Here is a 12392-nt window from a genome sequence, read left to right on the forward strand (position 1 = left end):
TTTCCTGTATCTGGCTGACTGGATACTGAGGGGCAGATCCAGAGAGCAAGTTCTTGCTCAAATTAGCACCACACTGCACTTACTCGACTGTCTGGGTCTCATCTAAACACCGGAAAGTCAATCTTGGCTTCCACTCAAAAAATAGAGTTCACTGGGACTCTGTTAGATTCCATGCTGTCAAGAACATTCCTGCTGACTGACCATTTTCAGACAATTAGCCATCTTTGCCTCAGTCTGCAATCTCAGCCTTCCATGACAGTTTGAATGTGTCTGCAACTCTTGGGCCACATACAGGTGGTCCAGTTTGCAAAGTTGTGCCTTCACCCCCTTCCATTGCACCTGCAGAAAACACAGGTTTCTTGAAGCAAGGACTTCTCCTTCATATGGATCTGGACAATCTACATTAACAGCTTGGGCATCAGAAAAGATGTGTAGTTCAGTGGGATTTCTCGCATTAGTCTCATCAGTACTTTTTGGTATCCAGACAGAACTCAACGAGGAAATTTCATTAATTGATCTGGTCAAATTATGTTTCTGGTGTGAGGGGAAACAGAAAACTCTTTGCGGCAGGGACTGGCTCTTTATTTGTACAATGCCCAACACAATGGGGCCCTGGTGTCCATATACTACCATAATACAAGTTATAATGATAACCACAAAATTCTGGTGATCTCAGCCACACTGGAGTTTCTCCAGGATGGTTGATTAGAGTCCTTCAACCATAGAAAAGTAGGTAATAGTTCTAGCATAGTTCTTCAGGTGGGCTCCCCATTTGAGTATCATCAGGTGTTTAATCATAGAATACCAGGGTTGGAAGGGACCTCAGGAGGTCATCTAGTCCAACCCCCTGCTCAAAGCAGGACCAATCCCCAATTAAATCATCCCAGCCAGGGCTTTGTCAAGCCTGACCTTAAAAACTTCTAAGGAAGGAGATTCCACCACCTCCCTAGGTAACGCATTCCAGTGTTTCACCACCCTTTTTTTAGTGAAAAAGTTTTTCCTAATATCCAACCTAAACCTCCCCCACTGCAACTTGAGACCATTACTCCTTGTCCTGTCCTCTTCTACCACTGAGAATAGTCTAGAACCATCCTCTCTGGAACCACCTCTCAGGTAGTTGAAAGCAGCTATCAAATCCCCCCTCATTCTTCTCTTCTGCAGACTAAACAATCCCAGTTCCCTCAGCCTCTCCTCATAAGTCATGTGTTCCAGACCCCTAATCATTTTTGTTGCCCTTCGCTGGATTCTCTCCAATTTATCCACATCCTTCTTGTAGTGTGGGGCCCAAAACTGGACACAGTACTCCAGATGAGGCCTCACCAATGTCGAATAGAGGGGAACGATCACGTCCCTCGATCTGCTCGCTATGCCCCTACTTATACATCCCAAAATGCCATTGGCCTTCTTGGCAACAAGGGCACACTGCTGACTCATATCCAGCTTCTCGTCCACTGTCACCCCTAGGTCCTTTTCCGCAGAACTGCTGCCTAGCCATTCGGTCCCTAGTCTGTAGCTGTGCATTGGGTTCTTCCGTCCTAAGTGCAGGGCCCTGCACTTATTCTTACTGAACCTCATCAGATTTCTTTTGGCCCAATCCTCCAATTTGTCTAGGTCCCTCTGTATCCTATCCCTGCCCTCCAGCATATCTACCACTCCTCCCAGTTTAGTATCATCCGCAAATTTGCTGAGAGTGCAATCCACACCATCCTCCAGATCATTTATGAAGATATTGAACAAAACCGGCCCCAGGACCGACCCCTGGTGCACTCCACTTGACACCGGCTGCCAACTAGACATGGAGCCATTGATCACTACCCGTTGAGCCCGTCAATCTAGCCAACTTTCTACCCACCTTATAGTGCATTCATCCAGCCCATACTTTAACTTGCTGACAAGAATACTGTGGGAGACATTGTCAAAAGCTTTGCTAAAGTCAAGAAACAATACATCCACTGCTTTCCCTTCATCCACAGAACCAGTAATCTCATCATAGAAGGCGATTAGATTAGTCAGGCATGACCTTCCCTTGGTGAATCCATGCTGACTATTCCTGATCACTTTCCTCTCACGTAAGTGCTTCAGGATTGATTCTTTGAGGACCTGCTCCATGATTTTTCCGGGGACTGAGGTGAGGCTGACTGGCCTGTAGTTCCCAGGATCCTCCTTCTTCCCTTTTTTAAAGATTGGCACTACATTAGCCTTTTTCCAGTCATCTGGGACTTCCCCCGTTCGCCACGAGTTTTCAAAGATAATGGCCAGTGGCTCTGCAATCACAGCCGCCAATTCCTTTAGCACTTTCGGGTGCAACTCCTCCGGCCCCATGGGCTTGTGCACGGCCAGCTTTTCTAAATAGTCCCTAACCACCTCTTTCTCCACAGAGGGCTGGCCATCTATTCCCCATGTTGTTATGCCCAGTGCAGCAGTCTGGGAGCTGACCTTGTTAGTGAAGACAGAGGCAAAAAAAGCATTGAGCACATTAGCTTTTTCCACATCCTCTGTCACTAGGTTGCCTCCCTCATTCAGTAAGGGGCCCACACTTTCCTTGGCTTTCTTCTTGTTGCCAACATACCTGAAGAAACCCTTCTTGTTATTCTTGACATCTCTGGCTAGCTGCAGCTCCAGGTGCGATTTGGCCCTCCTGATTTCATTCCTACATGCCTGAGCAATATTTTTATACTCTTCCCTGGTCATATGTCCAACCTTCCACTTCTTGTGAGCTTCTTTTTTATGTTTAAGATTCCCTAGGATTTCACCGTTAAGCCAAGCTGGTCGCCTGCCATATTTACTATTCTTTCGACACATCGGGATGGTTTGTCCCTGTAACCTCAGCAGGAATTCCTTGAAATACAGCCAGCTCTCCTGGACTCTTTCCCCCTTCATGTTAGTCGCCCAGGGGATCCTACCCATCCGTTCCCTGCGGGAGTCGAAGTCTGCTTTCCTGAAGTCCAGGGTCCGTATCCTGCTGCTTACCTTTCTTCCCTGTGTCAGGATCCTGAACTCAACCAACTCATGGTCACTGCCTCCCAGATTCCCATCCACTTTTGCTTCCCCTACTAATTCTTCCTGGTTTGTGAGCAGGAGGTCAAGAAAAGCTCCCCCCCCCAGTTGGCTCCTCTAGCACTTGCACCAGGAAATTGTCCCCTACGCTTTCCAAAAACTTCCTGGATTGTCTATGCACCGCTGTATTGCTCTCCCAGCAGATATCAGGAAAATTAAAGTCACCCATGAGAACCAGGGCGTGCGATCTAGTAGCTTCTGCGAGCTGCCGGAAGAAAGCCTCATCCACCTCATCCCCCTGGTCCGGTGGTCTATAGCAGACTCCCACCACTACATCACTCTTGCTGCTCACACTTCTAAACTTAATCCAGAGACACTCAGGTTTTTCTGCAGTTTCGTACCGGAGTTCTGAGCAGTCATACTGCTCCCTTACATACAGTGCTACTCCCCCACCTTTTCTGCCCTGCCTGTCCTTCCTGAACAGTTTATAACCATCCAACCATCTGTCATTCTGACTAATCTTGACAGGTCTGTGGCAGGACTTTCTAGTTGCCATTAGGTCCAAAAGATTGAGTTTGGAATTAGTTCCTCTGTCCATTCAAGAACAACTCAACTGTTGTTGTAGGAAAAGTTTGTTCTTTTAGCTCCGGAAGCCTTTCTGTTCTGAGTGAATTCTTCTTTCCACAATTTCTGTGAAATGATTCCTCCATCATTTTGTTGCAGTGTTTAGCACCTCTGAATGTTGAAGCATAAATGGGCATTAGGGTTACAGGGCTAACTGCACTTCTGGTCCCTTGATTTGTCTTTGTGAGCTCACCCTCTAGAGCCTTTACCCACTCCAGGGTGGAATTTTGCAATTCTCCTACTTTTAGTCAGGTTTGGGCTATGGCACCCTGTGTATCAACTGTTGTTACCCTACAACTCCAAGTGAGTTCGGGAGACTGCAGCCAGAAGTAAATAGTGACCACACAGACTTCTTAAAATAAATGTATTGTTTATTTAGCAGTAGAAACAAAGCACTGAAGGAAAAAAGGTTTTAAAGCAGCATACACATATCAATCTTGCCATCTGCTGATAGTAACCAAGGGAGACATAACTTCAGACACCCATGGCTGGTTCCTGTGTCTGCTAGATTCCCCTGAACAGCTGCCAGCTTTTTCTTGAGAGGCTGCTCCTTTAAATCCTGCCAGAGTTTTTTGTTCTGTGTTAGATGGGTCCTTGGTTGTTCCTAGTCAGAACCAAGGTTCTGTAGGTTCGCTGGAGACAGTCAATTCTAATATAATCAAAGCGAACAGTTCTGGCATTGGCCCTTAACGACTCTAACCTGTCAGTTGATGGGTGGATTGCTGTCAGGAGCCATCTCCTCCTTCTAGACTGACCCCCCCAAGTGCATTAAACCAATATAGTCATACAGAAAACATATTGCAGTAACCAGGCCTACATATAGTATCAAATTATTACAGGGCACCTCCAAATCAGTCAGATTACAGATCCCAGTTGTTCCTTGTTCATTTCATTTTATCCAAGATAGAGGCCAAGGGCCTCAAAGTTGTTGCAGGCAAGATGTTAAAATCCTGCACCTGGGGGAAACTATGTAGGGGAGTCAGGACTCCCTCAACAAGGTCTATTGTGGCATTATGGAGAAAAGTGTATGAGAGTTGTCAGAGGAAGATTTGCAAAGTAGGGTTCCATTCCACTGCAGAATGGTAGGAAGATGTTGCTGGGTTTATTCCAAAATAATTCCTTAAATGACAAAACTCTTGCTCTGTTTGGAGGGTCTTCTATTTCTGCTAATTATTTGACTCTGATAATAATTAAAATTCTGCTTATCCTGTGCCTCCTATTTCTGTGATTCATTGCTCACTGCTTCCCATTAGTGGTGAATGAGGAGAGAAGCTGTTCAGCAGAGTGAGAAATTTCTTGCCAGATAATTTTCTTTCTGTTAGCAGCTTCTCTTCTTATTCAGTCCGCCCTACCAGTCTGGTAAATGACTGTAACACAATTTGTTGTAACAAATTGAAAATTTTCTCTAAATGGAGACCTAGATGTATAATTACCTTAAGGTAATTTATATAGTCTATAAGTTTGTCATCTTAATGCTAATAATTGGTTGCTGGAGTATTTCTACAGCTTTGGGAAAACTCATCTGGTGGCCTAAACTAAAGAGAGGGGCTTAGTACTGGAGCCTCCAGCAACACCATGGCTGCTGAATTCCACAGGTGAGAAGTGTTTCTTATTAGTGATGAATGAGAGAAACTGCTAACAGAAGATTATCAGATAAGAAATTTCTCATTCCTACTGCTATCGCACAAGAACATTTTGTATGCAAGTATATATTAAAGTTCAGGCACTCAATGTGCTGATGAGTGATATAAGAAAAATGGTATTTTTTTCTGTTCAGAATATTTTTGGTCGCAATCTTTTTGTTTTGGTAATATAGTTAACTTTATCATTATGAACTGATTAATTTTAGAACTACTTCTGTGGGAATCAAGCAAGACATTACCCAGCAAGAGACTGATGAGAGCAGAGTTTTCAAGGTTGTTCAAGGTTTGTATACTTAACACAACTATGTTTAATTTTTTGTTAGTGTCTTTGCTACTCATCTAAAAGAGCTCTAACAAAGTTTTAAATAATTTCTTTTTTAAAGAAATAGACACATGCAAGATATTTGTTAGTACAATAATTACTACTACTGGCAACAGAGAAAAGGAATATATGTCTTTCACTTTCTGTTTTAGTGTATGTGTGTTCTTTGAGAATTTTCATTTTTTTTGACAAAGGAAAAGCCCAGCACAAGCTCATGTGTAGATTAGTTACAAATGTAATGTGTAAAATGTTGCTTTCAGTCATGACATCACATACAAAATAAATGTTAAGAACCCCATTCATGTGACATTGAATTTTAATATATTTTGCCCATTTGTCTCTGATACAGCATTGAGAAAATAGCTTTATGTTGGATAGCTCTTTTGGTATATTCTTAATACACTGGATGTGTTCTAGATTTCCATACATATTAAATATTTTGCTTACAAATAAAGATGTCAGTGCACATTTATTTGTGTTCACTGGAAGATTTAATTCATCTGTGCACTGCAATTGATAGACTTTCGGAGAGAAGACTTTGCTGTTTCAAATTAACATAATTCTCTTCAAACAGGACTACATTAATGCAAAGTAGGAATCTTTAAGTTCACGCTGATGGGGTCCACATGGGGGATTTAGAGTGCAGCATTTTGGTGTGCACTGCTATTCACATCTCACATTCCAAACTGCAGGGCAGTGTTGAGAGCCCTTATACTTCAAAAACAAGAGAACTTGGATGCATGGATGTGCTGTTTAACAAGCAGTGTGGTAAGTGGGAGTTTTTTGGAAAAACATCTTCATGTAAACATTGTTTCCTTTATTTCTCCTGATGCTTAGGTATACTTAAAGAGAAGCTAAGTAAAAGGGGAGTTCGTGTTGTAACAGGATTAGGAAAATACTTTCGAGAACTGGATCGGAAGAGAGATGGCGCTTTCTCTAAGGCAGTCTTTAAACAAGCTCTAACAGTATTTCATTTAGAAGTGCCTGAAAAGGTAAGTCTTGATGCAACTGTAATCAAGAGTGTGATTCCAAAGCGATTGTCTTCTAAAAGTTTATGGAGTCGCTACTTGCCTTCATTTAAATCTGCAGTTTGATAACTATATTTGCTGCTTTTTTGTGGTTTTTGGTACTTCTGCTTTCAGTCCCATATGAAACACTTTTTAAAAAAGTAACAGGCCTTATTTAAATATCATAAAGAAGCAGAAAGGGCACAACCCAATTTTGTTTCTTTTGCAGGTCTCCTTTAAAAGACTAACAATAAAAAAAAAATCCTGGGGCCTAATTGAGAGAGAGCTAGTATACTTCCAGTTGATAGGTAGGGTAGGAGAAACTTGCTTAAAAAAGGTTACTGACTGATTGATTGGTAGCTTACGATTTCTGTATCCTTCACTGAAAGTTTCTTTATTGCAGTCTAGACTATTCCATGTATTAGATTGGGTGGTAGAGTCCCATTGCCAAAATAGATTACTCCTGAGGGAATTCTGAGCTACTGTGTCTGTGCATAATTAATGAGTCCTGCATATTTTTAATTTTTTGCACAAAAAAAAGCGTCTGTGAAAATGTTGCTGGAGTTCTGCCTTTTTGCCCACCAAAGGGAGATGTGGTTCAAGAATAGCAGCAGCTCCCAGCAGAAAGTAACTTCTGCAGTTCCGCCTTTTGTCCACCAGAGGGCCCTGTGGTAATAGAACAAAGCAGCAGCTCCTCACCAGTGAGGGATGAGAAAGAGGCCCGCCTTCATTGCAGCGGGCCAGGTCAGGAGACCGGCTATGGGGAGACGGACAGTGTGGGGTACTGTGGGGGTCAGACAGAGGCTTATAAGGGATATGGAGGGAGGAGAGACTGAGGCAGGGGCTGAATGTGAGTGGAGGCACAGTAGGGAGGGAGGCGCAGGGGCCACATGGTGATAGGGGAGGGGTGCAGAGCTACATAGGGACAAGGGGTGACTGAGTGGGGGACAGAGACACATGGGGACGGGGAAGGCAGACAGGGACACCTAGGGACAGGGGGTGGCTGGGTGGGGGCACAGAGCCACATGGGGTTGGGGAGGGTGTACAGGGCCACATGGGGATGGGCAGAGTGGGTGTCTGAGTGGGTATGAGGGGCACATGGACAGGGAGTGCAAGGACACATGGGGACAAAGGCAGATGTACCTGACTGAATGGGAGAGGCTGGGGTCAGCCAGGGTCTTCATGGGGGAAGCTCTCTAACAATCCCTCCCCTGCCCCTCCAACTTGTTCCATACTTTTTCCTACCCACACCCAACAGCCCTTCAAGTTCACACCAAGGCTCCTTCCCAGCGATTTACTTCCTTCTCCCTCAGCTCCTCCATTACCCCTGACTCCCCCAAGCTTTGCACCGCTTCTGAGGGGTGCGGGAAATACAGTTTTGTATTATAGTTTAAATGTATTATTACTCAGAGTTCTGTATGAATATGCCCAGTAAGGAGTCTATTTGTCAAAAAAAACATTTCGTGAATCTTTTTTGTTGTCTGTATTGTTACAGATGTACTTGCTGACAGGTATTTTGAAATAAATTACCAAAAATAATTGAAACTGTTCTGATTATATTGTGTTGTTTTTGACAAAATATAAAAATTTTTGCAGAATTTTAAAATATTGTGCACAGAATTTTTAATTTTTGTTGCATACTTTTTTTGGGGGGGAAGGCACAGAATTCCCCTAGGAGTAATAAATGTTGACAAGCTGTTAGTTAAGGATCTCAGGAATTCTCTACTCTTACCATCCAAGAATGGCAGGGGTTAGTCATAGGTGGTGTCTCTGATTGCCATTAGTGCTCCCATGACTGTTGCTTGTGTTACTGTCCTGAATTCTTGGAAAGAGTATTGCTTCTATTGCTGCTCTTGGCTGGTTTTGTTGACGTTGAGGGGAGATGAATTTAAATGATCTTCTCTGTAAAATAAGATAATTTCTTGCAGCAGGAGGTGCTGAGTTCTGAGATTGAGTAAAGACAGTCTGGGTTTATCAAGTGGTTATTTAGTCCTGAAAAATTCTGTGGGGTGTGATTTTGCTGCATCTCTGCTACAGGAGAAGTGGGATTTATTTGCCTCCTAAATAGCAGTGGCATAGGTTTTAAAGCTTTTATGGGTTTTCAGTAAACTTTGGGAATTTCAGAGGGTTTGATATCCTCCTAGAGCAGGGGTGAGCAAACTTTTTGGCCCAAAGGCCACATCTGGGTGGGGAAATTGCACCGGCCCTGCCTACATTCATGGCCCTATGTACAAGGATATTTTGTGCCCTAGGTGAAACTTACACCTTGCACCTTCCCCCACCCTGCACATGGGATTTGCCCCTCAATGAACCAAACAAGCCTTTATAGACCCCAGAGGCCAGCTGTGCCCAGGGGCTGCTCCCCAGACCAGGTTCCCCCCTCCCCACCTCCTCAACTCCCCTGGAGGGTGCACAGCTCCCTCATGAGCCCTCCCCTTCCCACCCCACCCCAGTGGCCCCCGCCCCAAGTCCACTCACTGGCTTTGCCGGGCTTGGGCCATTGTAGCCGCTCGGCAGAGAGGAGCCGCCTTCCAGAGGCACCGGAGAGCCAGAGCGTCCTGCTTGCGGTGGTGGCGAGCCCCAGCCATTGAGGAGCTGGCGCGGCGCAGGGGGGCAGCAGTCCTGGAAAGGTGGCCGCGCCACTAGCAGGGAGCAGCCGCGCCCCCCCCACCTCTCCTGCCCAGGCTGCGGCCTAGCACCCCCCCCCCCCCCGCCCACCGGGGCTCCTGCGGGCTGCAGCGGATGCATGCGCCCCCCTTGCCTAGGATTACCATATTTCAACAATCAAAAAAGAGGACAGGGGAGAGCCCCACCCCCATCCACTCCCTCCCACTTTCCACCCCCTGACTGCCCCCCTCAGAACCCCCTATCCCTGCTCCCTGTCCCCTGACTGTCCCAACCCCTGTCCACCCCCCCACCCCCAGACAGACCCCCGGGACTCCCACACCCCATCCAACCACTCCCCGCCCCCTGACAGGACCCCCAGAACTCCTGACCCATCTAACCCTCCCCCTGCTCCCTGACTGCCCCCCGGCCCCGGGACTCCCCTTACCATGCCCATGCCGGTCAGACGCTGGCTCCACGTGGAGGCAAAACACGCTGCTGCACACACAGCCCCTCCCCTGCAGAGTGCTGAGGCTCACACGTCCGGGAGCCGCAGAACCCAAGTGCGGTGAAGGGGGGGAGGCGGGGGGCGCATGGGGGCCAGCGCCCGCATGCATCTGCTGCAGCCTGCAGGAGCCCCCAGTGGTGGGGGGGTATTGGGCTGTAGCCTGGGCAGGAGGGGTCGGGGGGGGCGCGGCTGCCTTTGCAGGGCTGCTGCCCCCCTGTGCTGCACTGGCTCTTCCATGGCTGGGGCTCGCCACCCCCGCAAGCCAAAGCTCTGGCTCTCCGGTGCCTCCGGAAGGCGGCTCCTCCTTGCCGAGCCAGGGCACCGCTTTTTGGCCTCCCCAACCACTTGGCGCCCTAGGCAACTGCCTAGTTCACCTAGTGGTTGCACCGGCCCTGAATGTAGGGTTGGGGTGTGGGAGGTGGTGCGGTGTGCAGGAAGGGGCTCAGGGCAAGGGGTGTGAAGTGCAGGAAGAGGCTCGGTGCAGGAGAGGGGTGGCAGGGGGCTCAAGGCAAGGGGTTAGGGGACTCAGGGCAGAGAGTTGGGGTGCAGGAGGGGTTCAGGGTGCAGGCTCCAGCCTGGCGCTGCTTACCTTGAGCGGCTCTGGGGTGGTAGCAGTAGGCAGTGGGGCTAAGGCAGGCTCCCTGTCTGCCCTGTCCCCATGTCGCTCCCGGAAGTGGCCAGCATGTCCAGCAGTGGCTCCTGGGGATGGGGTGGGGCAGGTGGCTCTGCCGCGCACTGCCCTCACCTGCGGGTACCACCCCCGAAGCTCCCATTGGCCACGGTTCCCCATTCCCGGCAAATGGGAGCTGCAGGGAGCAGTGCCTGCAGGTGAGGGCAGCGCACAAAGCCCTCTGCTCCTCCCTCCCCCAGGAGCTGCAGGGACGTGGTGCCAGCCACTTCCAGGAGTGGCGGGGGGCCAAGGCAGGTAGGGAGCTGCCCTGGCAATCCCACAGGCTGGATTGAAAGCCCTTACAGGCTGGATTCGGCCCACAGACTGTAGTTTGACCTCCCCTGTCCTAGAGGGTGGGATCAAGCCCTTAGTCCTTGCTTTAACTACCAATGGTCAGTCTGTCGTACATAATTGTTTGTATTTTAGTGAATGCAGTTGCAGTCTTTCCTTAATAATGTGATTCTCTTATTAATTTGTAATAGTCTATTATATATGGAGCTGACTAGCTTATGTTCAGACAGGTCTTGTAAGACGTAACTCTGGAAAGTCACTCTTTTTAAATTGCAGGATTTTGAGTCTTTGTGGCTTATTCTTGATGACAACTGTAATGATGAAGTTGATTATGGGGAGTTCACTCGCGCCATTATTGGGGAAATGAATGAGTATCGAAAAGCATTTGTTAGAAAAGTAAGTTCATTCTAAATATGGATATAACAATATAAATGAGAAAAATCTGAAATTGTTGAATGCCTGTTTTTGGTCAATAATATATTACAGTTTTTGGTTTTTTTTTTAAGTTGTGTATCTGAAATTTAGGCATCTAAGAATGTCGTGCTCGTTTGTTAAACTAATCTAAATGTAGATTTAAAGGGCTGCGTCTGCTTTGCTTGTGTGGAACTACTCAGTTTTGATTTCTGCAACTGGCACCAAAAAATTTCCATTATTTCATGAGTTATTAGTGTGCTCTCTGTACTTACCCACTCTTACAGTGCGGTCTAGTGGATAGGTCACTGGACTGGGACTCAGAAGAGCTACCTTTCATTCCCGGTTCTGCCATAATCCTGTTGGTTGATTTTGGGCAAGTCATGTCAGCTGTGTGCCTCAATTTCCCCTTCTGTCAAATGGGGATGATGACACTGACCTCTTTTATAAACCATTTGAGATCTACAATTGAAAAGCACAGTGTCAGCACAAGATATCACTTTTATTTATTTAAAGTACCATTTTGTGAGATGATGCATGTATGAAAACCGGATAGATGAAGGGATTGGTAATGTAATTTGTGGAGCCTTTCATTTTCTAGGACCCTTGTTAGAATCCACCCCATATTGTAGTGACTGGAAGTTGTTAAATACTGAGAACAATGCCCTGCTTTTTGGTATCTTTATTCCTAGACGACCTGTTTTTCCCAGTCTTGAGTCCCACACTGTGTGAGTAATGCCACTGAAATAAAGATTGAATTACTAGTGCTAGTAGTAAAGTATCAAGGGGTAGCCATGTTAGTCTGTATCCACAAAAACAACAAGAAGTCTGGTGGTACCTTAAAGACTAACAGATTTAGTTGGGCATAAGCTTTCGTAGGTAAAACACCACTTCTTCAGATGCTAGTAGTGTCAATGCAATACGGTTACTGGAAACTTAACTGAGTTCTTTTTCTGCCCCATATAACTAGTTGTCTCTGCCTTTTGCAACAACAGAAAAAGATTCTGTAATCAGTTCTTAATTGACAATACAGCTTGATTTTAGATCCTAGGTTGAATTTGTAGTATTAGTGGGGAAAAAAAGATGTTTAAATTTTATATAGAAGTCACTGAGAAAAAATAACTATAGAATCCCACAATGTTCTGAGTCCGTTTTCTGACTAAATTGCAGGCTGAGATTGGTCATGTAAAATATGTAAGTATTTCAGTGTAAGTGCAAATCTGTTATATTGGACATAAAAATATCTGATGTAATTAAATACATTCATGTAATAATTTCTGCTAACTTCTGTACCGCATTTCCTTTTTATCTTTGC

General features: G+C 46.1%; 1 protein-coding gene across 9 annotated transcripts in view; it reads left to right on the forward strand.

The window, feature by feature from the left end:
- CAPS2 (calcyphosine 2) overlaps positions 1 to 12392 on the forward strand; it is a 61989-nt gene that overhangs the window by 35863 nt on the left and 13734 nt on the right. For all 9 annotated transcript variants that reach the window (XM_073327740.1, XM_073327744.2, XM_073327736.2 and 6 more), the window contains 3 exons: positions 5471 to 5547; positions 6424 to 6578; positions 10943 to 11062. In XM_073327740.1, coding sequence (XP_073183841.1) covers positions 5471 to 5547; positions 6424 to 6578; positions 10943 to 11062 — 352 coding nt within the window. The remainder of the gene's footprint in view (positions 1 to 5470; positions 5548 to 6423; positions 6579 to 10942; positions 11063 to 12392) is intronic.

This window comes from Lepidochelys kempii, chromosome 1, assembly GCF_965140285.1.
Source record: "Lepidochelys kempii isolate rLepKem1 chromosome 1, rLepKem1.hap1, whole genome shotgun sequence".
NCBI classification, from domain to species: Eukaryota; Metazoa; Chordata; order Testudines; family Cheloniidae; genus Lepidochelys; species Lepidochelys kempii.